Source organism: Poecilia mexicana, unplaced genomic scaffold (genome assembly GCF_051168715.1).
Source record: "Poecilia mexicana isolate PSO_F unplaced genomic scaffold, ASM5116871v1 scaffold_11, whole genome shotgun sequence".
In the NCBI taxonomy this organism is placed as follows: Eukaryota; Metazoa; Chordata; class Actinopteri; order Cyprinodontiformes; family Poeciliidae; genus Poecilia; species Poecilia mexicana.
Genome location: NW_028263380.1, coordinates 20,527,993 through 20,555,416, shown reverse-complemented (window position 1 = coordinate 20,555,416; position 27,424 = coordinate 20,527,993). Strand labels below are relative to the sequence as shown.

The window sequence follows — 27,424 nt, the reverse complement described above, 5'->3', positions numbered from 1 at the left end:
AATAATATGAGGACTAAATCATTTTAAAAATCTGTAATCAGCATGTGTGAAGCATGCTTTCACACATATTTTATGCAAGAGCTGACGTGTAAAATTTGAACGTTGTGTAAATATACGCAAACTTTTTACTTGCCACGAAAATGTGCGGCAGCCACGCAAACTTTGTGGACAATAACAAACTACAAAGCGCCAAAATTCACCTAAATACATTAAAACCAGACTTGGTTCACTGTTATTTAGACCAAGAAGCATCAAACCCAATGTTTTTTGTTTGTTTTTCATGATTTTAAAAATAATATGAATAAAAATGAGGCTATAAAAAGTTAATGTTGACACAAAGTTAAAATTGTTCCATTCCCAGTTTTATGGTATAATTTTCAGGGAACACATAAAGCACTAGCAAAAACAGAGGAATAATGCATCAAACAATGTTTATACAGATGTCAGAATAAATATGAGTATACAAGGAGCTGAGGGATATCTCAGGGGAAAGAGATAATTATGTGTTGATTTAAAATTTCTGACTGATACTGTATTGTAGGAAATGTTATTATTTGGTGTTATAAACAGCAAAACATGTTGTGGAATGTATGAAAAATGAGTCAGAGGACAATATTACCTATGGATTCGTGGAGAACCCCAATACTAATATTGTATTTGTCTTTAAATCAAGTGGAAGAGAAGATTTTAGTTTTTTCGATGACAACTGGAACAGACTCTTTGCACCTACGGCATTGACGTCACATCTCCAGGAGCTAATGCGGCTCACTTGTTTCCGCTTTGAGTTACCATGACTGGTAGAAAAGACTAAGTCGTATTTCAGATGCAAAAAACGCAATACTATGAACATTGTTGTCTTCCTAATATAATGAGCTTTTAAGTTTTCATTAGTTTCCAAGCGATCCTGAATTAAGAAGATGGTGGCTTGTAAATATTTGTCACTACCAGTTAAAGCTAACGCTGCACAACACAAAGTTTGAAGCCTTCACTTCACTCCGGATCAGCCTAAAACTACCGGGGGAGATGGATGGTAAATAAAGGAGCCTCCCTGAGTTATTTCCATGGAATCACTTCTGTATTCAGCCTGAAAGAGCGAGTTTATGGGAACGAATGAGCAGACCAGAGCCAGACAGCCGAGCAACTGATCCGCCTGAACACACTGCTGTAAACACCGTCCTATCTGAGCTCTTCACAAGAAACATGCAAAGGTCAGAAAACGAAATAACACGGAGACATTAAGCAACACGGTCATATTTCTCTAAAAGCAGCAACTTTGAACCTGAACAGCTGAACCAGATGTCTGACACCAGTTACTGTTAAGCTATGAAGCTTGTTGTGCTTCGTCAGGCTTCGGAAGTAAAAAGCACGAACCGTGACCTCCCCGTTAGTCTGTGACACTAACGTCTTTAAAATAAGGTAAAAAATATTGTCCGTTGGAATGTTTAGATACATAAATAGCACATTTGGCTCAACAATGTCAGAGAATATTGCCTACTAGCATAAGCTAAGGTTAATGTTAGCCACAAAAGTTTAAGTAAAACTCACCTTCGTATCAGTAAATGAATAACGAGGCGAACTTCTTAAAACCTTTCTCCAGTTTACTTGTTGAGGCTTCGGATCGATGTACAAACCTTGGCCAAGCCCTGCAAGCACCTCATGTAAAAGGCCATTTTCAATAGATCGGAAACAATCGAGCCGCTTTTCCCCAAACGCGGAAGCTGAGGTGCAAAGAGTCCAATGTATGAGAAATCTTTAGATGTAATAATCGTATTATCCAGGAGGTGGCAATAATGCCACCATATGAATACCGACAGTCAAAAAATCCCAAAAGAAGAAGAAGAAGAGGAAGAAGGACGATAAAATGGCGCCCGGTCTGTTTTGTTGAATTTTCGAGATTTTTCTGAAAAAGTTTCTCAACGAGCAGTTAACTGCTGCTGAAGAAACTTTCACAGAGTTTAAAGGAATCATCGTCAAGTCGGAGGAAGAGATGGATGATCAGCGCAGACTGCTGGATTTCTCCCGGACTCCTCAGATTATCTTACACCGAATAGGTAGGAAACAGCAGCGTTTGGATGAAGGTTAAGGTCTAAATGTATGAAGCTTTCTGTATGTCGATCACTTTACTAACTGTCTTCTTCCCATATAAATGTGTTATTAACAGGTAAATGAACGCAGACGTCACAATTATGCTGTGAAAAGGTCTAATTTATGCAGAGAAAAAATGGAGCCAGTGATCTCAGTTGTTTCTCCCCCCCTGTATTAATAAAGACAGTTACGTTTCAAAACAGAAATACGGTTGAATACAATTTCGCCTTCTAGCAAGAAAACCACTCTAAACATAAAGCCAGGGCTACAATGCGATGGCTTAAAACAAAACATTCATGTGTTGGAATGTCTCAAAGTTCACATGGTCAGTTTTACTTCACAATTGCTTTATGTTGGTCTTAACCATAAAACTTTACTGAAATGATTTATGTATGTGGTTGTTATGTGACAAAATATAGAAAAGTTCAAGTGTTATGAATACAAGCTACTGTAGAGACAATGCAGCAGAGGGTTAGTGATATAAGCAGCATAAAATAATGTTTAATAATATGTAAATAAATAAGTTATATGTGCTGTTAAATCATATTAATACCTGCAATAAATAATTTCATGGTAATAAATTTGAGGACAAAATAAGAATGGCATCAGTCAAATAGGAATCAGGAGGTCAGACTTTTTAAAAATCTGTAATCAGCAATCAGCCAGAAAACTGCAGTAGGTGCACCACTACTCTATCTGGTGATTTCTCAATGAAAGTCTTCTTTCATTTGCTTCAATAACATTAACAATTCTGTTTTCTTATCCAGATTACCTGCTACATAACGTTAAGGAGGAACAATGGAACCAGGAGAGGAGATCCACTCTGGACCAGGAGGAGTTAGAACCTCTGCAGGTGAAACAAGAACAGGAAGAACCAGAAGATCAGCAGATAAAAGAAGAGCAGGAGGATCTAGAACATGAGCAGATAAAAGTGGAAGAGAAAGAAGTTTACTGCAGTCAGGGTGAAGAACAGATTGAGTTAAAACAGGAGACTGATACCTTCATGGTGGTTCCTGTTGATGAGCAAACATCTCTCACTGAATCAGAACCAAACAGGAACCAAGTCATCTTCCAGGAAGCTGCTGAAGCTGAGAACCAAAATCAGGAAAGAAGAAAATCTTTCTCATGTGAGACCTGTGGAAAACGTTTTTCTTCCAAATATACTTTTGATGTTCACATGAGAACTCATACGGGTGAAAAGCCGTTTTCATGTCTGACTTGTGGAAAGCGTTTCACTGTTAAATCTTCTCTCAATGCTCACATGAGAACTCATAGGGGTGAAAAGCCGTTTTCATGTCTGACTTGTGGAAAGCGTTTCACTGTTAAATCTTCTCTCAATGCTCACATTAGAACTCATACGGGTGAAAAACCTTTTTCATGTGTAAACTGTGGAAAAAGTTTTAGTCAAAAATATTATTTAGCTGAACACGTGTTGATTCATACAGAGGAAAAGGCTTTTTCATGTGTGAAGTGTGAAAAACGTTTTAGTCGAAAACAATATTTAACTGAGCACATAAAGATTCACACTAGTGAAAAGCCTTTTTCATGTGTGACCTGTGGAAAAAGTTTTAGCCATAAACATTACTTGAGTAAGCACATGAGGATTCACACCAGTGAAAAGCCATTTTCATGTGTGACCTGTAGAAAAGGTTTTAGTATAAAACAGGATTTAACTCGGCACATGAGGATTCACACAGGTCAAAGGCCGTTTTTATGTGTGAACTGTGGAAAAACTTTCAGTCTTAAACATGATTTAAATCGGCACATGACGATTCACACGGGTGAAAAGCCATTTTCATGTGTGACCTGTGGAAAAAGTTTTAGTCAAAAACAGCATTTAACTTGTCACATGAGGATTCACCTGAGTGAAAAGCCTTTTTCATGTGTGAAATGTGAAAAAAGTTTTCGTCAAGAACAGAATTTAACTCGGCATATGATGATACACAAAGGTCAAAAGCCATTTTCATGCATGACTTGTGGAAAATGTTTTCTTCGAAAACATAATTTAACTCGGCACATGTTGATTCATACTGGTGAAAAGCCACTTTGTGGGAAAAGTGTTTTTGTCTAAAACAGTCTTTCTCAAACTGGTGTTCCGCCAGCGCTCCTAGTGGTCCGCGAAGTAGGATGAACAAAGAAAACAATAATCTGTGAATTCAGAGACTAATATTTTCATTTCAGCTTGCATCATATAGTAAGATGTATTATTGCGGGGGCAATTTCAGGTTAGGTAGTCCTCTGACTGTTAAATGGGATAAGTGGTCCTCAGCCTGAAAAAGTTTGAGAAGCACTGGTCTAAAACATCAGATAGCTGAACATTTTGAGGAGTCGCACATGGAAGTATTCTCCATGTATGATTTGCTGAAGAACTGCAAATCTATGGAGCCGTTGAACCAGAATCATGGATCTGTGAGCTGTTGTCATTCTGCCTCCCTGAATAACTTCTCCATTTAGTACAGGGAACATTAACAGTCTGACCGGACATGGACTCCCTTCCAGAACATTCTGACAAGATTGGACTTGAGGGATTGATTTGTATTATTCTGTTCAATAGAGACAGTTTGTGGGGTTTACTTTTGTAGTTTTTAAAAAAAATCAAAAATAGAACATACTAGAATGGTTGCGTGTACATTTGTACTTTAAAAGAAATCCAAGATTCACCACAAACTAATTTTCATGCAATGATTGTACAAAGGGTGTGTGATTGTTTTCAATTATTAGCTTTTTCTCTACTTTTAGCTGTAATATTTTGTTCTTTTCTGCTGCAGCTGACTTCTGTTATATCACTGTCTTTATCCTGAAACTATGTTCATGTGCATTTATATTGATATAAAAGTTTTCTTAATGTCTAAGAAAGAAATACAGTGTAAAATGTGATGTAAGAATAAAAGTTTTGAGTTTTCCTTTAGAGCATGTTATGCCTTATTCTTGAGCCCAGCAGATGGTGGCTCTACACCTGTACTGGTTGTAGCCACTGTGGTTCCTGTACCTGATGGGTTGCTGGTTCTGACTCTCCACATCCATCTCAGTTGTTGAGTCCTTGAGCAAGACACCAAACCTGCCTTGCCTGCTGTTAGTCAGAAGTCCGATGGGCCGATTGTGTAGCAGCTTCTGTCAGTTTGCCCCAGGGCAGCTGTGGCTACAATGTAGCTTATCACCATCAATGTGTGAATGACTGAATGTAGAGTAAAAAAACACTTTGGCATCTTCTCCACTACATAAGGCGCGATACACACATTTACCGCTTGTTTTTTGTCTGTTTGTTCTGTTCTTTATTAAACTTGTCCTGTCTGGCAGTGGGGCACTCAGCATTGTTGAGTTCCAAGGTGAAACTCTAAAGACTTGTGGAAGTGGATCATTACGGCTTTTGCTATGACGCTCCACCTAGTATTTATAAATTAAACTTTATTGGAAACTGCTTTGGGTTTATTTAATTAGATTGTAACGAGACAGAGAAGAAATTGGGATAGAAAGAATGTTGTGGATAAAGATTTAAAGCGAAAGGAGGATAGAGGAATATGTTTCCATGTAAAACATCGTTGCCTGTTAGACTCAGAAATGACGCTCTTTTAAAATTATTGACAAAGTATTTATAGGAACATGAAGTAATTTAGTCCTCTGATTACATTTCTGAGTATTGCATCACTATGGGGGCCCATTAGCTGATACTGAAGTTCTTATACATTAATAGATTTTGTCTGTTATTTTGCACAGTAGCAAACAAATTTCATTAATATGAATTAAATATTTATTTTACTGTACTTGTGATTCAATAGATAATTCAATGATCATTTTTGACTTTTGCTTTATCTTCTCTCTCTTTCTGCTTCTACTCCTGCAGAAAGAGCGAAATAAGAGAACTGAAAAACTATAGAAACAAACATGCATATTTATGAATAAAAATAGCATATAACTGAAAAAGTATATGGTGCTGGTTAATACAAAATGTGTTTAATGACAATTTCAGCCCAACGTACTGTATCTGAACACACTGCAAGCTAATCACTTATGAGGGCCACAGGCCCCAGATGGCCCATCTGCAACTGCCCCAAGCCAGCAGCAAAGTCTCAACGTACAGCCAGGATTTTCAGCATAGCTAAGATGTTCCTATATCCAAATTCTCTTCTGTTAGACAAATAAAAATGAGGCTATAAAAAAATTTATGTCGATTCAAAAGTTAAGTGTTCCTGTCTGAGGAATAATGTATCAAAACGACATTTGTACAGATCTCAGCATAGGAGTAGGAACTGGGTGGGTCCCTACATGTCCCCCCCTACTCCCCTCTCCCAATATTGGAGACAGCCGCATTCGTCCCCCCACCAATAATTTCACCGCAGTTGCAAAGAATTTTGAAATCTTCCACTCGCGTGCTTTTATTTTGAAGGCGCACTACAGCGCCTTCAGCACAGCGCTTCCTGCCCCCCTCTCTCTCCCCCCTCTCAACGGCTCAGAGATCGAGAGGGTCTTCGCTGCAGCCTGCGGAAAGGGGCGGTGACGGACCACTGTCAGTCTCATACCTTATATGGAAATTGGACTATTACATTCCGGAAATGAAGGGGGCGCTATTTTCACAGTCACTAGTATAAATACCTTAAAGAAGCGGGGTAAGAAGTTTGAGAGGTTTCACCACTGACATTTGCCACGCGATCCACAATGCAAAAACCAGGAAGTCAGCAAAAGGTACTTTCTACCGTATTAAATCTTTTTTTACAGAGTAAATCAATACGCTTTTCTAGATTAGTTAGAAAATATAATTGACAGCTGTAAACGAGTGAAATTCGTAGTTCGGGAAGGCTAATTTTAGCATGTAGCATAGCTAATTATTTCGTGCAGGCCACCGTTAGATAAAAATCTAAAAGTAGAAAATGTATAATTGAAAAATGTATTTTATGCTCAAAATTTGTTTTTTTATTTAAATTTCACAGATGCACGTATCAATTTGTAACACTGGGATCGGAGCTAAAATTGTTCCGTACTGCATGAACAACAAGTACTACTGTCCCCTTTGCTCATACAGTGCGGATGAGTCTTACAAGGTTAAGAACCACATTGCAAGAACTGCTGTGGTTCAACATAACGGTATGGAAAAATACACTAATGAATGTTTTTTTTTACACACTTATCAGTTCTCTCGTGTTTTTATTTTATTTTATTTTTTAAGGTTAATATTTTTTAAAATATGTTTTTGTACACCAATGTTCAATTTCTGGAAAGTCTAATATTTTTTATAAACTAACAGCTTTCTTTATAAGCTATCAGCTGCCATCATAGTACCCAGAGATGAGTACATCTCTGGGTATTTTCAATGTATTTCAATGTATTTTTAGTAACTGTGCAGCAAACTACACATTTAAAAGTAACAAAGTATTTTGTGAAATGGCTATTATTAAGTACTGTTTTACTGATTATAACGTGCAATGTAATATTACCCATTTATTTAAGCAGACATTAATAAAAATGAAGTTATGTGCACTGTTAGGTATTTTAAAACCAAAAAGGAAACATTTTAATACAAGACAACAAATTAAGGTTAGAGGAAACCTAACATAAACAACTTTTATCTGTGTATCGTGTTTAAATTTTTTGTGTATTAAAATGTCAAATCATGTAATTTCTATTCACAGTACACTTTTGGTGTATGCTTATTTTTTTAAGTCTGAAATAAAATCAGGATAGAACAATTAAAAGGGTTGAATGACTTTTTATGTTATTTGGGCTTGCATTAATCTTCCACTTAAAAAAATCTATATTTTTACAGACTCTGTTTGCTGATGACCACAACTATGCCAAAGCAACCGAGGCACAAATTGAGGTTAGTTTTTAAAAATATGCATAACTAGTAATTTTGATTTGTGTATCTTTATGTGCAAATGAAACTACAACTCTAAATGATTTAGGCAAAAAAAAAAAAGTAAAATGTATTATTTGGACAGCGTTTTTTATACCATTACAGATGGATAGGATAAGGTACTGACAGATACTAAGTCTTAATTATTGTTTCATGCTTGTCACCATTCAGGTACAAAGTATACCGCCAATCTTACAGGTAAGATTCATTCATAATCATGTCATAGCCATTCTTCCAGGATAAGTCTTGCAATGCACCTGTTTTTTTTACTATCATTATTTTCAGATGCCTTTGATTGTCCTGGAAGCTATTCTCCAGGAGGTAATACTGGCACAGGGAGACACAGCTTACCTCACGTTGGCATTGACATGCAAGTCCTTTGAAGCCATTGTGTCTGACCCAGTGTTCAGGAAGAAGACTCACTTTGCTTGGTTGGATGGTAAGGACCTTTCACTTTTTTCACCTAAAACATGTGAAATTAGATTTCCACTACATAAAATAAGTTTTTCATTAACAGGTGAGATCAACTGGGAAAATTTTTCTGAATCATTCAAGGCAGAAAACAGGATTCCTTTTGCGGTTATCCAATGTTCTTCCTGTAACCGGCAGTATAAAGACTCTGTGGGCTTCACCGGGCATGGAAGACGAGGAGAGTTCCCTCGTTACTATTGTGATGGCATACCTGGACACTGCCCTGAATGCCAGTACTAAATGCAAGGAAGATATTAGTTTTTTTTTCTTTTTTTTTTATGATGAAGCACATTTGCCTTTTTTCTTGTTCAGTCATTTGTTTTTGAAATATGTTAATAAAATATTATGTACATTTTTGAATGTTACTTTTGTTGTAACTCATTTGATTGAAATTATTTAGTTTTTATAGAAATGGTGTCATTTCCACACAGTTACATTGTGGCTGTATTTTGTTGTAGAGTAGAGCCAATAAAATGGTTGTAAATATATTGTAACAGTGTTGTTTAGTATTTGGATAACCTTGATTTAACAATTTAAAATACATGCTAAGTTCATAATTTTCAATATTTTATATGTGTAAATACAATGTTTCCTATACTTTTTCAACAATGACTGGAATCAATACAAATTTCATTTACAAACCTGACATACGGCACAAACAGAAACACAAATGTTTCTGCTTGTTTTAACAGTCAGAATGAACTGTTTTATAATAAAGCAAGCACATACAGAAACATTGTTTAGTTACAAAGTTATAATCCAAACATAAGATTAAAGGTAAGCTGAGCAAAAGTAGAGATCAGGTGGAAGTGATGGAAGCTCAGGTGAGGAGCAGTTGCACATCAAGCCGGAGTTTCTGAAGGGTGGAGGAGATAAGACCGGCGCCGTGATCAGGTGAGATGAAGACAGTTATAGTTACAATTTACACAGGTTTAATTTATGTATCCAGTGAATTTATTAAAAAAAGGTTTTCATATAGAAAAAAATAACTCCTGAACAGCAGATCATTCTCTCTGGCGGTGACCAGCGCAGCGTCTACGGCCGGGTCCGAAGATTATTTCTTATCAAATAAAATTTCTAAAACCTACTTTCTGTGTGAGTCTTTCCAGGTTGAAGCTGAATTTAAAGTTTTAAATGAATCACTGGGTTCTGCAACAATTGCATATTTAAGGTCTTTGGAGCGCAGTTTATAAATTGATTGCAATTAGAATAGATTTGTAATTTCTAAATGGAATAGTGGGACACCAACCAGTTTACTGGTTAAGACATTATGGTAAACAATAACAGTTGAGCTTGTTAGAAGTTCAAAAGTCATTTAATTTGTTAGTGAATTATATTCAAGATATGAATAATAAGAAAAATATTTGGCAAATAAACAGAATTGTGAATGAACGGACCAGGTTGGCCAAAATTGTTGACCAAACCTCTTTTCCATCTAGTCCTTATGAAATAATGAAAAGGACATTGTATATTAGATTTTAACTTATTTATTTTAAGAATACCATTCACAACATCTAAAACTATTATTTGAATTTCAACACCAGCAAGTATTTGTTTATGGATGGACTGGCGATGTGTCCAGGGTCCATCAGCAGCTCTCACCACCCCGCTATATGTGTATAATAATTAATGGAATGGATAGATGTGTTCTTAATGTAATGTACATTTGTCTCTAAAATATTAATTTAATTTGTTTTATGACTTTTGTTTGGGATAGTTAGGGTGTAAAGATAGATAAATACATCTCCATGATTCCTTCTTTTAGATTGTTTGTTAATATAATTTTAACATCCGAAAAGAAAGATTTAATAAACGTAATATATAACGTATCTCATTTCCTTAACGTTTAATTTGTAATTAATTTTAAATGTTAAAAGTGTTATTGGGTGTTTTGAAAAGTTTTGAAAGTGTAAGTTTTGAAAGGGGTAGTCAAATAAAATGCGTTATTATTATAATTATGAAAACACGGCGCACCCTTCATTTCCTTATTATTGTTTATTGTAGATTGTTTGTTACTAATGTAATTTTAACATCCGAAAAAAAGATTTAATAAAGATAAAAAAGCGGACATACCACGTGACTGACATACCACGTGACTGACATACCACGTGACTGACATACCACGTGACTGACATAACACGTGACTGACATACCATGTGACTGACATACCACGTCACTAACATAACGTAACACGTGGTATGTCATTTCCTAATTAGTAATTAATTTTAAATGTTAAAAGTGTTTTTGGGTGTTTTGAAAGGCGTTGTGAAATAAAATGCGTTATTATTATTATAATTATTAAAACACGGCTGGTACAGGAAATGGTGTCACTGGCGCCCCCTTCATTTCCGGAATGTAATAGTCCAATTTCCATATAAGGTATGAGACTGACAGTGGTCCGTCACCGCCCCTTTCCGCAGGCTGCAGCGAAGTGTACTTGCAGAGATCAGGGAGGCAGAAACTCCGTCTGAATGAGGTAAACGGTCTGTTGGGAATGTTGCCATGAATATCGCTCGTTTATAACATCTTATTATATTATATTATATTATATTATATTATATTATATTATATTATATTATATTATATTATATTATATTATATTATTATATATTTAGGAGAACAGCAGTGCTAGAATGATGTTGAAGAAAGGTGAAGAAGCTCTGGTGAGGTCTTCATTTAGTTTATTGAAATATGTATTAACCGGTTTTAATTTTTAACTAAATTATTTTATTATGAGAACAGCAGGTCAGGGAAGACATAGAAGATATAAAAAATTATATTAATTATAATAGACCCAGAAAGTAGAACAGGTGAGGACTGATGTCAGGTTGATTTCTTTCAACGTTTCAATATTTTGTTAATTATTTCCACACTATAAGGGTAATGGTTAGGAGATATGAAAAGACAAGCACTTGAGGTTTAAAAATAAATGAGTGAAGATTTTTTCTATCAGAAACGCGTTACGCAGTAAATAGAGTTGAGATGTATAATGTATACATCTGAAAATTGTTGCTTAAATTCTCATTCTGTATGATAAAAACATACTTTTTTATATTTAGTTAATTCACATTCTGATACTGTTCATTACTGTAGTGTCTCCTGTAAATACGTGAATTCATGCAGGAACATCAGGCTGCAGAGAGTCAGAGGGAGGCAGAGACAGAAACACATATCCGTAGACATTTTAGTTAAATGTTTGTGCTGAAAATGACAGGAGAAGAAAAACATTTAGGCTTTTTGCCTCAGTATTTTTATGTCTCATGTTTGATAAGTTGCTGAATCTGCATTGGAAAGTGAGAATGAGTCATCAGTGAGGAGCTAAGGTGTCTGTTAGATGTGAAAAGCATCATTTTTATTTATTTTGTAGATCAAACTGTTGCACTGATGTAGAGAGATGTTCAAGAAGAGCAAAACTTGTTTTTTAGATTTTATTTTTGTTGGTAAAACTGCTGTATTGAGTTTAAAACTGCTCAGTCCTATTTTATGAGCTGGGGTTTTTTTTCTCTAGTGGCCTTTATTTGATAGTTAGTTGACAGGAAAGTGGGTAATGAAAGAAGGGGAAGACATGCGCCAAAGGTGCCAGGCCAGGAATCGAACCTGCGACAGCTGCATCAAAGACTAAGGCCTCCATATATGGATTTTGCTGTGCCACACAGAACACCCATTAGCTGTTTTTTACTTCGGTTTTAAAAAGAGGCAGAACCTGTTCAATTGCCAGTCAACTTATATCAATGCATTTTGACCAATAATCAAATGCCTTTAGATCAATAAAACATATCAGAATCTGGTAGCTTGTGTGTGCTACCAGAGTATTTATCTTGCTAGTTGTGAGGCAAATGATAAAGTGAGTGTTCAGTCCTGGAATGACGGTCATTATGCTTCTTGGATGCATAACTTTAATCTGATTATTGGATTGTAAATAGTAACCGTAGGAACCAGGGGTACGTGTCCTCCCCCCCCAATACTGGATGGAGGCGCATTTCACCCCCACCAAATAATTTCACCTCAGTTGCGAAAAACTTTTAATTTTTAAATTTTCCATTCACTTTTTAGGTGATCCCGCTCCTAATGAGTTTAGTATACATACAGCTATGAAGTGGTCTGCCCCAGTGAATTATATAGTAGGCTGCCCCAGATATTGTTCACTCATGGTTGCTTAAAACTTTACAAGAACGACTGATTTTAGTGACATTGTGGGTGTAAAATATTGAATAAAATTTTATGCTATGCAACTGGCATTATCTTTACTCTTACATTTCACTCTATGAGACGCAAAATTACAAGAGGATCGTCCTTATTGTCTCCAAGTGTATTCTGGGTAAAACTTGTCACCAGTCGTCCACCAACGTCATCATCAGTCTCTTGGCAACAGATGGCAAACTAGCTACCCATTCTTTCTATTCTGAAAGATTCTACCCATCAGTCGTTAATTCAGCTTCATCTCACCTTTTAAACTGTTTACCCACACACTTTTACTATTATATTTCTTAATCTGGGATCTGAGTCCAAATTTCGTCCCGCAAACAAACAAAGCTGGTATGACAATTAAAAAAAAAAATATCCTTGAATCAGTTCAGAATGCAAAAAACTTTTAAAGCGTTGCCACACTGAATCCCCATGTAAACATGTACTTTTCCAGTTTAAAAATCCCTCCATGCTCTCACATTTTCTAGAATTGCTGTCTCTGCACCAGGACGGCATTGTGTGTTTTTATTTGATTTTCAGTGATTGGAGTCTGTTCAACAAAAAAAAGATATAAATTTAAATTAATTTCACAAACATTCCTGTGGAAAATTGGAGACGTTAGATTTCTGCTGCCTCGAACTACTGAATAGACTTAAGACAGACTTAAGACACACTGGTCCCGAAGTGCTTCAGTCAGTGAAGAAAATGTAGCTTTCAGGTCACTTTTAAAAGTCATTCAAACAGTAATTAATAAAAAGAGCCCTGGGAGGTTATGACATCACAACAATGATGTCACCAAGGGCACCCTTTGATGATTCATAGCCACAAAGGGCTATGAATCATCAAAATTCTCTCCATTTGGCTTTTGGCCTTGAACCTGACTGACCTACATTTTGTTTTGCTCTGATATTTTTGGCTTTTTCCCCCTAAGAAAATGTCTAAAACTGTGAAGGCGAAAGCAGCAGCTCCTGTGTTTGATGCTGAAAAAGTCCGCAGGAAGAACAAGAGGGCGCTCCAGAAGCTCTTGAAAATCAACACTGAACTCGAGAACGCCAAGGACCTCAGAAGCTATTATCAAAATCGGAAAAGACTGGAGAAAGATGAGAAGGAGTTTTTCAAGGAATGCGAAAGACGGCTCTTTAAGCTGAATCTGGAATCTGACATCTGGATTGATGAGAGAGAAAAAGTGGACACCCTATGCAAAAGGAGAGATCTGCTTTTTGACGTGATGGTAAAAACAAACGAACAACTACTTGAGGAACCTGTGATGAAATCTTTGAAAAGGGCCGCGCAGCAACAGCAGGAACGGCTGACATTTCTTAACAAAGAGTTAAGAAAAAATATTGGTGTCTTGTCTCGACAACTTGTACATCAAACTAAGCTATTTGATGAGTTCACAGAGATGGAAAGGGAAAGCAAGGAGATCATGGAACTTCAAGACAGCTACTTTAGAGAGATCAGGCAGAAATTAAAAACATACGACTTGGTCACTGTGAAGCAGAAAGTAGCGGTGGAACAGGAAGAAATGAAGGTAGAAGTTGAAAAGAACAAGAAACTAGTGGAAATTATCAAAATGTTGAGACATCAAGCGACCAATGTGCCCATGTTGAAATACCAGTTTCTGTGCGCAGTAGACGAGAAACGAAGACTCACAGCCCTCAACACAGAGTTAGAAACGGTGGTTGTGGTCTTAACAGACAGACTTTCGGATCAAATTTCCTGGGAGGTTGCTTACAAAGACATGGAGAAGAAGATCAAAGATTTGAAGCAGACTGAGAATGATCACCTGAAGAAGATTGAAGACTTGAAACCAAAAGTAAAACTTGGAACCAAAGTACTGATTTCCTCATTTTCAAAAGAGAACAAGAAAAACAAGAAGGTGACCAGTCGCTTGGCATACTTTGAGACTAAAATCAATAATCTCCTGAAGGAATACAAGGCCTTCCAACCAGAAATTGAGAAATTTCTGGGGGACCTTAAACCTCCTTTTGACACAGTGAAATTAGGAACTTCTTCAGCACAGAATTTGAATTCACCAGGAAACACTGTTGCAATCAGGAAACCAGAAATATTTTCAGAGTCATCTTCAAGTGACACATATCATGAGCAAGACAGCACTGACGAGTCAACAGATTCCAACCAGAAATATCGACAACCCACACCTGAACCAGGTCATTCAGAGAATGGGACAATAGATTCCTCCCAAAGAAGAGACAGCTTCTACTTCACGACTGAGGACACGTCTGAAAGCAGCACAGACGATTCAACAGATGCCTCCTGCAGAAGGGATAGTTTCTACCCCACAGAAGAGGACATGTCTGAGGATTCAGCAGATTGGCATGAAATAAGAAACAAACAGTTGAAGAAAAGTCTGAGGTCGATAGTCAGACATTCAAAATCTGGAGCAGAATCAGAAGACTCAGATATTAATGAGAGCAAACAAAAAGCAGATTCTCGCAGGATGAGCGACAGAGTAAAAGACAAAAACCATCCAAAGAAGGGACGGTAGAAGTGCTTTTAATGGAGGGAGAAGAAGGATGGATAGAGGGATGGGCAGATAGAGGGATGGGTGCAGGAGGGATGGGTGGATAGACGGATGGGTGGATAGAGGGACGGAGGAATGGGCAGATAGACGGATGGGTGGATAGAAGGATGGGTGTGGGAGTGATGGGTGGATTGAGGGATGGAGGAATGGGCAGATAGACGGACGGGTGGATAGAGGGATGGGTGCGGGAGGGACAGAGGAATGGGCAGATAGACGGATGGGTGGATTGAGGGATGGAGGAATGGGCAGATAGATGGATGGGTGGATAGAGGGATGGGTGTGGGAGGGATGGGTGGATAGAGGGATGGAGGAATAGAGGGATGGGTGCGGGAGGGATGGAGGGGTGGGCAGATAGAGGGATGGGTGCGGGAGGGATGGAGGAATGGGCAGATAGAGGGATGGGTGTGGGAGGGATGGGTAGACTTTAGACTTTCTAGGTTCTCTCCAGGTGCTCTGGTTTGACAAACACCATACAAAAGCCTCCACAGCCTTAATTGGTCTCTCTAAATTACTCCTTGTGTGTGTGTGTGTGTGTGTGTGTGTGTGTGCGTGTGTGTGTGTGTGTGTGTGTGTGTGTGTGTGTGTGTGTGTGTGTGTGTTGCCTTTTGAAATTCTGTTTAGCTTCTCTCCGGGTGCTCCGGCTTGCCCCTTTAGAGGGAAAAGCCTCCCAAACTTCATATTTGAATGATGATGCTCCTCAAGCACCAATTTCAGTTAGTTGTATTGTTTAAAAGTAAAAATATACAGTCATGCTTACTCAATTATGTTGAGCAAACATGTGCAACATTAAGAGCTGTGTGTTGAGTTTATAAATTAATACTTACATATTCACTAATATTTACTAACATTACAACATAATATTGTATACAGTGTTGACCAGGGCCGTGCAGAGACCACTAAAAGGGCAGGTGCTCAAAATAAAAAAAAGGGCACATCTTACCGCATTCCAGGACAGAATATTAATAAAGCCACACAGCTTTCAGAGTTTAATAAACAATGATAAATTACAAAATTGCGAAATATACAATCAAAGCTAAGGTAAATCTCTACACAGAGCATACAACTATGCATATGTAATATATTTTATTAGTAATTTCTTTCTGCAGGTCTATTTTGTTATAGGAAAGTATTGCAATATTCAAACCCACAATTTAGCAAGATATCAGCTGGTGGTCTAGCTCTGATTTACATATTTTGTCTTTACAGAATTACATTATTAAAAATATAAACAAGGGCACAATGCAACCTTTTTTGTGGACTGTAATCTATAAAAAAGAGCTGCCTGTTTGCTGTAGTGGAGATGAAGATGGTCCATTCAGGAAAGCAGAGCTGCACCAAACTTTAAGGTGGAACTGCAGAAAAAAGAAAAAATCAAAAGCAAAAATTGAATTGTTAATGCATGTCACTGTGGGAAAAGCCTACTGAGTTTTACTTAAAACTTTTTTAAACATTTAAATCACACATTTGTCTCATGAAGGGAATATTTTTTTGCAAAACAAACTTATTTGTGCATGACTCAAAGTTTTGCTTGTGATTCTCACATGACGTCATGGGCAGGGCCTAAATTCACAACAAAAGATTTCTGATGTGTGCAAATAAAAGTTTATGTTTGGCAAATAACTTTTTAAGTTCACAAGACAAAAATTAGTTATTTAATTAAAAAAAAGTTTTTTAAACAAAACAATTTGTTTTTAAAAAAAGAAATCATTACAATTCCAAAAGTTTTGATTACAATTTTATTTTACTTAACTGAGGTTAGTTTATTTTTTCCCATTGAATAATTGGGGAAAAAATTTAACTTTATACTCTGTGAACCAGACCCTAAACTTAAAGTCTGGGTTGAGTTTTTTCCCCTTCATTAATGACACACATTATATCTATCATGGTAATTCAGGGTGAGTTATTTTTAATTCTAAATGAATATGCTTGTTGGACTTTTATTTAAGTGCTATTCTCCTTCAAGATACATTTACCTAACGCCAGAATAAATGCAATGTACATTATGCAGCAAAGGAAATTAGAAGATCGGACATACAGTATATCCATTATGGAGATGATAAGTTTTGGACGGGCAATGTGCCTCATACACAGGGAAGAAGCTTTTTAGTTATCTAGCTTCTAGCAAAGTCGTTAGCTAGCAGCTAGCTAATAGCACAACAACAGCAGCCTAATGTCTGTATGATAAAAACACTGAATCGATAGATAAGAACAGTTTTTCCTCACCTGGCTGTCTCCTCCCGCTCAGTAGTTCTTCAGAGTAAGCCAGACGCAGAGGCCTGTCAGTGTCTGTTGTATTTCATTACCTCTCTGCTTAAACCGCGACTCCGTGCTGAAGCAGAAACGATACTTCAACGTTTTCCGTCATCTGACAAGTAGCAGGTCTACTCCACTTTATTCACCAAAAATGTTTTTTTATATATATATAATTCACCAAAAACTGTTCTGTAATCTGGAACGTTCACTACGTTGAGCTCCAGTTAGCCGCCTTATCTCACTGCGCGAGAAGCAACTGCGTCATGCGTCACGGGCAAAAGGTCAAAGGTAACAAGGTGACCGGAAGGCTTATTATGTTGTACAAAAAACCAAAACAAAACAAAAATAATTTTAGTACATGTTATGTGTCAGAAGAGGGCTTTGAAAATAATAATACCAAAAAAAAAAATAAAAAATTGACCAAAAGGGCGCTTTGGGGCAAGGAGCAAAAAGGGCAGGTGCTCAAGCACCCCCAGCCCCCCCCTCTGCACGTGCCTAGCTCGTTGATAAACTCGTTTAAGCTGGACTGAAGATGTTTTTAGAGACACTGAAACATTCAACACAACAGAAGAAGAAGAAGAAGAAGAAGAAGAAAACTTCTTCTTCTTCTTTGGGATTTTATGATTGTCGGCATTCATGTCATTGCATTACCGCCACCTTGCGGATCATACGATCATTACATCTAAAGATTTCTCAGTTTTCTTTGAAAAACCTAAAATCTTTTCTTCCACTTTATCTAAATAAAACAAATACAATATCAGTATTACAGTTTTCCACAAATCCAAAGTTAATATTGTCCTCTGACTCGTATCTCCTACATCCCGCAACATGTTTCACAGTTTCTTCACTTCGCCAGATAAGAACCTTTCCAATTGTATCCGTATATCAATGAGCGCTGCTGCTTTGTGGCTTATTGAGAGCCGATCAGCACCGGTTTGTACACTTAATTGTGCGGTGCTGGTGGTCGAGTGTAAAGGACTTTTAATGGTTTTATCTATTTTAATTTTCTACCGGTATTTTAATAATAGTTTGTATTTATTTCTCTCTTTTTTTTTTTTTTAGCTCTGAGGATTGAAGGTGGTGCGTTTGGCCCAGATGGTGATGCCCCCCTTTTGTTGTGGCTGTCCGTGATCAACATATTGTTTTTTATTACCATATACAACAAACATGGTATCGGCATCAGATGTACACAAACCTGATAAACCTGAAGAAGCAGACACAGGCTGCTTCCATAGAAACGAAAGAACAAAACAAAAACTGAAACAAAAACATTAGGGGTTTTCCAACAGTTTCAGATTGTTCATCATATTATACAGTTCTGCATCTTGATGTTTGTCCATGAATTTTAGAGATAATAAGGGTTACCCATTAATCAGAAGTCCAGGTCGCTCAGGGGTTCTGTAATCAGGGATATCGTAAAAACATTTAGCTGTACGTTAAATATTTGGGGGCATAGCTCCAATAATTAGCTTGCAGTCCTTCATCTTCAAACTGTTTGATTAAATTACCTTTTCTGATATAGTGAGTTTTCTGTTTCCATATAAGTCAAAATTCATCCTATTGATAGATTTGGTTGCTGAATCGGGTATTCCTAATGTATATGCAGGGTAGATAAGTCTGGAAATACTTTCCATTTTGGTGAGAAATATTCTTCCCAGAATAGATAAATCTCTGTGTGTCCATTTATTTATGAGTTTTACAATTTGGAAGTTTCTCCCAAATATTCAGATTTTCTAAATCATTTTTATTTACATGCACACCCAGATATTTGACATCAGATTTGACAGGGATATTAAAAGCAGTAGATATAGGACAGTCTTTTAGAGGCAAAATTTCACATTTGTTTAAATTTAATTTAAGCCCTGAGGCCTTTGAGAAAGTTTCAATCAATTTGAGAATTTTGGGAATTTCATTCAGGTTATTTAAAAAGATGGTTGTGTCATCAGCCAGCTGACTAATAGAAAACTCTTTGCCTAGCACCGATAATTTACCAAATTGAGAATTTTTAATTGAAATGGAAAGCAAGGGGGAGATTGGACAACCTTGTTTTATACCTTTGTTGATGCTAAATCTTTGTGAGGTGCCATGTGGAGGACACACTAAACTGTTTGTCTCTTTGTAAAATGTTTCAATTACATTAATAAATTTATTTCCAAACCCAAATAAACCTAAAGCTTTGAACATAAATTCATGTTCTAACATATCAAAGACTTTATAAAAGTCTAAAAGTAATGCAAAGCCTTCATTTTCAACTAAATGGTTATAGTCAATCAAGTCCAAAATAAAGCGAATGTTATTATGTATGCAGCACCCTTTTATAAATCCAGATTGAGTGTCAGAGATAATCTGGAATGTGCATGATTTTAACCCGTTAGCAAAAATGTGTGTCAGGAGCTTGTAATCATTATTTAATAGTGTTATAGGTCTTAAATTATCAAGAAGAGTTGGATCTTTACCGGGTTTAGGAATGAGTGTGATCACACCTTGTTTCAGGTAAAAGTTTCTTTGAATATTAATTTTGAGTCTGTGCATGGTTTATTTTGCAAGCATTTTATTGCATTTCTTTCTTGTTTACTTTTTTCTAACCTACAGAAATATGCAGTACTTTTCTCACCATCCTAAATCCACTTTGCTCGGGACCTCAAATATGCTCCTGTGAGTTTTTTAGTATAAAAATCAGACTGTAGAATTTTTTTTAGCGCTGTTTGTCATCATCATTAAAAAACGGTTTAGAGCAGATAAGACTAAGTCTGAATGATTTCTAATTCCTTTTCCTTATTTTGGAAAGATGTTCATTTGCTGTGTTTGATTGAGATTTGGCGGACTTTAAATTTAAAAAATTCCCATTTTTCTGTGTAAGAATTCAGATTTTTATCACGACAAATAAAATTGAGATGCTCCAGGATTTCGTTATTAAACTTTTCGTTGTTAAGCAGGGTTGAGTTAAATTTCCAGTAACCTTTCTTATGGGATTTTTTCAGTTGAGTTGTGATACTGAGTTGTATCAGGCACTGATCAGATAAAGGTGCAGGTGAAATTCCAGCATTCACACTATTTCGCATCAGACTGTCTGAGATTAGCCAGAAGTCGATACGGGATTTAGCTGAGCCATCAGGTTTGAACCAGGAGAAGGACTATTTTGAAAAAAAATATTGTGTGTATATTTTATTCAAATTTTGTGCTTTATCCATAGGACATGTTTTGTCCCTATTCTCAAGAATTGTACATTAAATAAGCAAATAATCAAACCACTATAGTCGACTAAAAGCACAATAAAAAAGTGAATCAATAATAACATGTTCTGTACTATATCAGTGTCAGGAGATGATTGAGGATGAAGAGACGCTGATTTCTGGTTCTTTAGGTTCTAACGGATCTGCAGTTCTCCTGATCCGCTTTGTATGATATACAGCAGCACACTGCGCCACGATGGAAACATTTTTTAAAGTGTCTGTGTTCATCCTCACTAACATTATTCAGTCTGGGATTGGCGTCTTCCCTCTCACGTCTGTATCCTTATGACTTACGAGAGGTTTTGGTTTTAAGTACGGCGAAAAGTCGGGTCAAAGACGTTTTAAAAAGACGTGGCTGCATAGTGTCCGTCTCTAGGCAACCGTGAAAACAGCGTCGGTCCGTAGCGTTCTGGGGTCCTTTCGTTCCCGCCACGAGAATTTAGCTGTCCATAATATTTCCTGTGTTTTATTTTGGTCATTATTGTTAGTGTTGATGTGTGTTAGGTGTGTCTATCGGACATTTATAGAAATACGGAACAAATCGCGTCCCGTATCGGTTCAATACAGAACGCAATATTTAACAGCCAAATACGGGACGATTTCGTATTTTAAGGGACGGGTGGCAACTCTATACCCAACATGATGTAGCATTTAAGCTAACAGTAGCTTTTGATTAATTGGGACAAAAAAGCTAAGCTTAACTTACGCAATGGACTGAGTTAATGTTATCCAAAATGCTATATTCTAACATACCGCAACATAGTAATGATAGAATTTAAGCTAATATTATATTTTTACCTATTTTTTTTTTTTACCTAAAACTAAACCTCCCTTATTTAATGGCTTAAGTCATGTTAACCTTCACGCTAGCGTAAGCCAACATGATATTGATATTTAAGCTAGCAGTTTTCTTTTTTTACTGTTAGCTTATACACTCTTATTACTGCTCTATGGGTTAAAAGTCGTTGATCTCTTTAATCCTAAAATTATTCAATATATATTATACTTTACCTTTGTAAGCTTGATTCTGCTCTTGAACTCAAATATTTCTGCATATTTCAGCAGTAGCATTCAGCACTCACTGCATTTTCAAAGAAAATGCAAGTGACTTTGTAAGGACTTAAACATATATCTATATGTATAGAGATTAAATTAGTTTAAACTCTTAAAAAAGATAGTGATCTTTAATAGAAAACAGCCACAGCAGAAAATAGAAAAAATATACAAAGACAGGTTAATTTATTTGAAAAGCTTTTACATAGACTGGTTAAAATAATTTGGAACAAATAACAGCATCAGTTTCAGTCTAGTTTTGCTTTAAAGACAAACCTATTAAATAATTTTTTAATACAGTAAATTTCAAAGTGCAAAACAATTAATGAAAATCTACAATTAGTGCACAACAGCACATTTTCTTTTGGATTAAAATTTCATTAAAGTAAATTTAATTCACCCCACTCATTCTGTCCATTCAGAATAATACAAATCAATCCTTCAAGTTCATATTGTACATCTTAAAGTATCCAAATGTCAAGAACCAAATGATCACATTTCACAAATTAGAAAATTAAACCATTTCTCCACTTTATAGACAACAAAGCCCTCCTGTGTATGATTCCATTTTTCATCTAAATGACTTTTATAATGAACCTCAACAGAGGACATATATGGAAAATATTTCTACGGCTTTTCACCTGTGTGAATCATCATGTGCCGAGTTAAATGATGTTTTAGACTAAAACTTTTTCCACAGTTCCCACATGAAAATGGCTTTTTACCATTGTGAATCATCATGTGACGAGTTAAATTCCGCTTTTCACTAAAACCTTTTCCACAGGTCACACATGAAAATGGTTTTTCACCAGAGTGAATAATCATGTGCTGAGCTAAATTCCGCTTTTCACTAAAACCTTTTCCACAGTTCACACATGAAAATGGTTTTTCACCAGAGTGAATAATCATGTGCTGAATTAAATTCCATTTTCCGCTAAAACGTTTTCCACAGTTCACACATGAAAATGGCTTTTCACCAGTGTGAATCCTCATGTGCAGAGTTAAATGTTGTTTTCGACTAAAACCTTTTCCACAGTTCACACATGAAAATGGCTTTTCACCAGTGTGAATCCTGATGTGCTGAGTTAAATGCTGTTTTCGACTAAAACCTTTTCCACAGTTCACACATGAAAACGGCTTTTCACCCGTGTGAATTCTAATATGACGATTGAGAGTAGATATGGCAGTGAAACGTTTTTCACAGGTCTCACATGAGAAAGGTTTTCTTCTTTCCTGATTTTGGTTCTCAGCTTCAGCAGCTTCCTGGAAGATGACTTGGTTCCCGTTTGATTCTGACTCAGTGTGGGATGTTTGCTCATCAACAGGAACCACCATGCAGGTATCAGTCTCCTGTTTTAGCTCAATCTGTTCTTCACCCTGACTGCAGTAAACACCTTTGTCTTCCACTTTTATCTGCTGGTGTTCTAGATCCTCCTGTTCTTGTTTTATCTGCTGATCTTCTGGTTCTTCCTGTTCTTGTTTCACCTGCAGAGATTCTAACTCCTCCTGGTCCAGAGTGGATCTCCTCTCCTGCTTACATAGCTTCTCCTTGTAAATGTTATGTTGTTGGCAATCTAGAGAAGAAAATAGAAAAAAAGACGAATTGTTAACTTTATTTATTGAAGTAAATGAGAGAAGACTTTCAGACAGTAACCCATTTAATCTCAAATTTGTAATTTGAATAATTTTAATTAAGTGAAAGTTGTAATTATTCCTATTATTTAGGAATTATTATGTTTATTTTGGTTATGGTATTGAAACGTTGGTTTCATATTTGGGATTTATTGTTGTCAGTGGGAAAATATTTAAACTAATTTACACTAATCTAACCTATTTGCAAAAAAAAAATAAAAAATAATGGCAAGCATAACCTATAATAACAAGGCATGATTATAAGTGTCTTCAGAACCATTTTAGATGGATGATCAGTGCAGACTGCAGGATTTTTCTAGATACATGAAGATTAAATGCCACATCATGCAGATGGCTTTGTCTTAATGTGCCAACCTCACCTGGTCATTTTATCAATGAGGCAAAGTCAGGTGAAAACTTGTTGTCATGCCCAGATGTACATCCTGGAGGAACTTCTGCCTGTTCCACCAGACCAAACACGACACTTGAGCCCCGTCCTAAGCCAGTTCCAGGTCTGGCATCATCTTTTAGTAATTCAGTGCACTGAGCATAGACCACACTTTGTGGAAAGGGTCGCCTGTTGGCGGAGTGGGAACTCTTTTCCAACTGAGGGAGAGACAGTGATGTAGAAGACATCCTTTTGAGGTACTTTCAGGTCTAGACGGGCTAAATCATCTCATACTGTTAAGCTGGATTAACACCCACACAAGGAAGGAAGGAGGGAAGCAAGGAAGGAAGGAGAAAACTTCCAGTTCAGGGCGGGCACGGCTAACTCCGCCACGGGGCTGGTTGCCATGGTTACGTTTACTCTTCTGTGTTGGAGCTATTTATTCTTTATTCATTTGCATTTTGTTAGTTTATTCTTAAATTTATATTTTTTTGTATTATTTACAGAGTGTATTTATAGGTTCATAATTGTTTATTTTATTTATTTCTTGTTTTATTATTTCTGTTATTCATTTTCTACGCAAGACAGGAAGAAATGTGGGTTGGTCCACTTTCTACAGGGTTCGGTGCCTATGGTTTTTACCAGAGCAAGAGAGGTAGCAGAAAGAACAAAGGAAAGTTTGAACTCTGTAAGCAATATTTACTGCACCTTCGTTCGTCACACTCAGAAACTCATCTACCAGCCATGTACCGCCACCCGTTTGTTCAGACCGGTGTTACGTCAATCCGCGTTTCCCCATCAGATTGACGTAACACCGCTAACACTTAGCTTTCATCAACAACTGAGAGGCGGAAGTCAGAGCTCCGCGTAATGCAAGTAATGTTCTGGTCGGAACACGTGGCTAAATAATAAAATATAAATTAATGAAGCTTCGAGGCAGGTAAATTTTCCTCGAGGAATTTTAATAATCAACGTACTCTAATCACTCGAGGAATCGTTTCAGCCCTAATTTTATTTCATTAAAAAATATATGTAGATTTATTTAATTGGCGAATAAATAAAACAAGAACGTAAGAACGCAGAGCATGCTCATTGCTCTTTGATTGTTTTCATGTCTCCTGTCATGGTGGCAGACATTGCAGTGGGAAGGTGGTCGGTGCTCTTTCTGCTTGGTTACTTCTTGCGCCTTGGTCAGCATAGTCGATAACCTCCGCGGATTGTAGCACAAAGATGAAAGCAAAGCAGAATGAAGAAGAGTTTGAATTGATACTGGTTAAAGTTATTTCAGCTCTAAGTATTTAATATCGAAGTGTTTTTATGGGAATGTGGATCTTTCAGATCAATTTGAAAAGCAATTTTGATAGGTACACTTAATTTCATTGAGTCATGTAGCGTGGGGCGCTGGTCTTGATCTTGATTTGGTCTCTGGTTCGGTGGTCTAGACTACAACTCTGCTACTGGCTCCTCGGTTGCATGTCCTCCCCCACACACCTTCTTTCCATCCCCTTTCTGTTGGATTTCATGCTTTCATGGATTCAAAGTGAAGTTCATGCTACGTTAGGGCAGGAGACAAGATGTTTCCATCCCTAAAATTATGATGCATAGAATCACATATCTGAATAAACCATGGTGCAAAGAGTAAAGAATAAAAACATGCTTTATCTGCGGCATTGCTCATTAAAATGGCACATTACTGATGTACTAATATTAAATACAATAGGTACACTTAATGATATTGTATTAGTGATTAGGCAATACATTCAGCAAGTACTTTTACTTTTAATACTGAAGTATTTTTAAAAGACAGTACTTTTTTTACTTTTACTTAAGTACAAACGTTAATGAGGTACTTTTACTTTTACTTGAGTACATTTTTGTCTGTCTATTTGTGCTTTTACTAGTCATTTTTGAGTACTTTCTCCACCACTGGGAATAAGAATTACTGAAGAATAACTTGAAGAGTGATAACTAAGAAATAAACAACTGCAAACACAACAAGGGACTGACATAAAAGAATGAGAGATCTAACCAAAATATGTAACATTAAATAATGAAACAAGAATAATCATGAAGGCTAGATCTACAGTGAACTAGAACATAATTGGTTAAACAAAAAAAACACAAAACCAAAATCCTAACCCAAGAACCCAGAATCTTGACAGTGGGTCCATTTTCTCTCAGTACAGGGTCTGGTACAGGACCAGCATGCATTGGGTTTTCACCAGAGCAGGAGAGGAAACTATGAAAAATTTGATCTTTGTTATTTGCTAGCCAAGCTGAAAAAAGAACAACATGAAAACATTCTTCAGTTTTTTTGGACATTAAACTTATTTTACCTGCGTATGAAGCATCACCTCAGTGAAGCGGTGGTTTGTTGATTTGACTTTAGGATATTTGGTTTGACAAATATTCGCCACTACAATTTATTTATTAATAATTATTACATTTTGCAGCTACTTACACCGCAATTATTGTTTTATGCCGCTTGCTTTACTGGCCTTGAGCTGCATTGTTCACATTTCTCCTGTTTACGAAAGTAAAACTCGGTAATTAAAGGAGGAGAGCCGTAAAAAGGGTCATTGGTGTTCATTTATCTGATATCAAGACATTTATACAGGAGGGGAACAGTTACTAAAATGATCATCATACAGAAAACTTCATACATTTAGACCTTAACCTGCATCCAAACGCTGGTGTTTCCTACCTATTCGGTGTAATATTATCCGGGGAGTCCGGGAGAAATCCAGCAGTCTGCGCTGATCATCCATCTCTTCCTCCAACTTGACGATAATTCCTTTAAACTCTGTGAAAGTTCATTCTGCTCGTTGAGAAACTTTAGACAAACTCTCGAAAAATTCAGCAAAACAAACTATGCGCCATCTTGTTGTTCTTCCTCCTATTCTTCTTCTTTGGGATTTTATGACCGTCGGCATTCACATCGTTGCATTACCGCCCCCTTCTGGATAATACGAGCAAATTGGGTGAAACATCTTGCCCAAGGGCTCGATAAATGAGACGGATGGTGGGGCGTTCAGACTGGCAACCCGTCGTTTAGACCAGTGTTTTTCAACCTTTTTTGAGCGAAGGTATATTTTTTTAATTGAAAAAATCACGAGGCACACCACCAACCAAAAATGCAAACAAAGGTAGTCTGTAGACGCCTATATTACATATATAGTCATTCTAATCAAAGTGTCTTGAATAGGAATCAAATAAACACAAAAATTTATTTATTTTTTATCATATTTTACATTTCTTATTTCAAAATGCACGTAACATGTCCACTTCAAAAATACACCTGAACAGTGCCACAACACTGTGGTGTTAAATTTAAAGAAGTTGTAGAAAACTTCAGTGTTTTACAAACTAATCCACAAGCATTCTTTTAGCCAAAATACAGAAAGTAGTTCTTATTCTAAAATAAGCAATAATATTTGGGACAGATTTCACTTCATATTCACTGTTACAATATGAAGAGTTGCATGTACAAAATGTAAATATCTGTATATTTTACCCATCTAGTGTGAAACCTGTGCATATTTGGATGAAAACAGCTGATTTCCTGGCAGAAATTGAAGAAAGACAAAGTTCTCAACAGCTCTCAGTCTCTCTCTGGTTTCAGTTTTTATAGTAACCAGGCTTGAGAAGCTCACTTCACACAGACATGTTGTGGGAAATGGACCCATGTTCTTTCTAACTACTGCTGAGCTTCACTGTCTTTTCCATCACTG

General features: G+C 36.7%; 3 protein-coding genes across 3 annotated transcripts in view; 2 read left to right on the top strand and 1 right to left on the bottom strand.

Moving 5' to 3' along the window:
* Positions 1-1,827: 1,827 nt before the first annotated feature.
* LOC106904026 (uncharacterized) lies at positions 1,828-4,993 on the top strand. Its single transcript, XM_088009869.1, has 2 exons — positions 1,828-2,051; positions 2,853-4,993. The coding sequence occupies exons 1-2, from the start codon at positions 1,988-1,990 to the stop codon at positions 4,154-4,156; spliced, it is 1,368 nt and encodes a 455-aa protein (XP_087865995.1). The 5' UTR covers positions 1,828-1,987; the 3' UTR covers positions 4,157-4,993.
* Positions 4,994-6,540: 1,547 nt separating this feature from the next.
* On the top strand, positions 6,541-8,898 carry LOC148156502 (uncharacterized). The gene is made up of 5 exons (XM_088009895.1): positions 6,541-7,164; positions 7,844-7,897; positions 8,105-8,131; positions 8,219-8,372; positions 8,451-8,898. Exons 1-5 carry the CDS (start codon positions 7,108-7,110, stop codon positions 8,642-8,644), a joined length of 486 nt encoding a protein of 161 aa, XP_087866021.1. The 5' UTR covers positions 6,541-7,107; the 3' UTR covers positions 8,645-8,898.
* Positions 8,899-21,842: 12,944 nt separating this feature from the next.
* The window catches only part of LOC106905224 (uncharacterized), a 36,786-nt gene continuing 31,204 nt past the window's right edge, over positions 21,843-27,424 (bottom strand). Inside the window, exons 3-4 of the mRNA XM_088009971.1 lie at positions 26,398-26,506; positions 21,843-23,247 (exon numbers count right to left, since the gene is read on the bottom strand). Of these exons, the coding sequence (XP_087866097.1) occupies positions 22,301-23,247; positions 26,398-26,506 (1,056 nt within the window). The 3' untranslated portion in view covers positions 21,843-22,300. The remainder of the gene's footprint in view (positions 23,248-26,397; positions 26,507-27,424) is intronic.

What these genes read in the sequence shown, in the direction of transcription:
- LOC148156502 (XM_088009895.1), top strand. Translation starts at nt 7,108, where the DNA reads ATGAGTCTTACAAGGTTAAGAACCACATTGCAAGAACTGCTGTGGTTC. An exon ending in CAACCGAGGCACAAATTGAG is followed by an intron (nt 7,898 to 8,104) that starts GTTAGTTTTTAA and finishes GTCACCATTCAG; the next exon opens with GTACAAAGTATACCGCCAAT. An exon ending in GTATACCGCCAATCTTACAG is followed by an intron (nt 8,132 to 8,218) that starts GTAAGATTCATT and finishes CATTATTTTCAG; the next exon opens with ATGCCTTTGATTGTCCTGGA.
- LOC106904026 (XM_088009869.1), top strand. Translation starts at nt 1,988, where the DNA reads ATGGATGATCAGCGCAGACTGCTGGATTTCTCCCGGACTCCTCAGATT. An exon ending in GATTATCTTACACCGAATAG is followed by an intron (nt 2,052 to 2,852) that starts GTAGGAAACAGC and finishes TTTCTTATCCAG; the next exon opens with ATTACCTGCTACATAACGTT.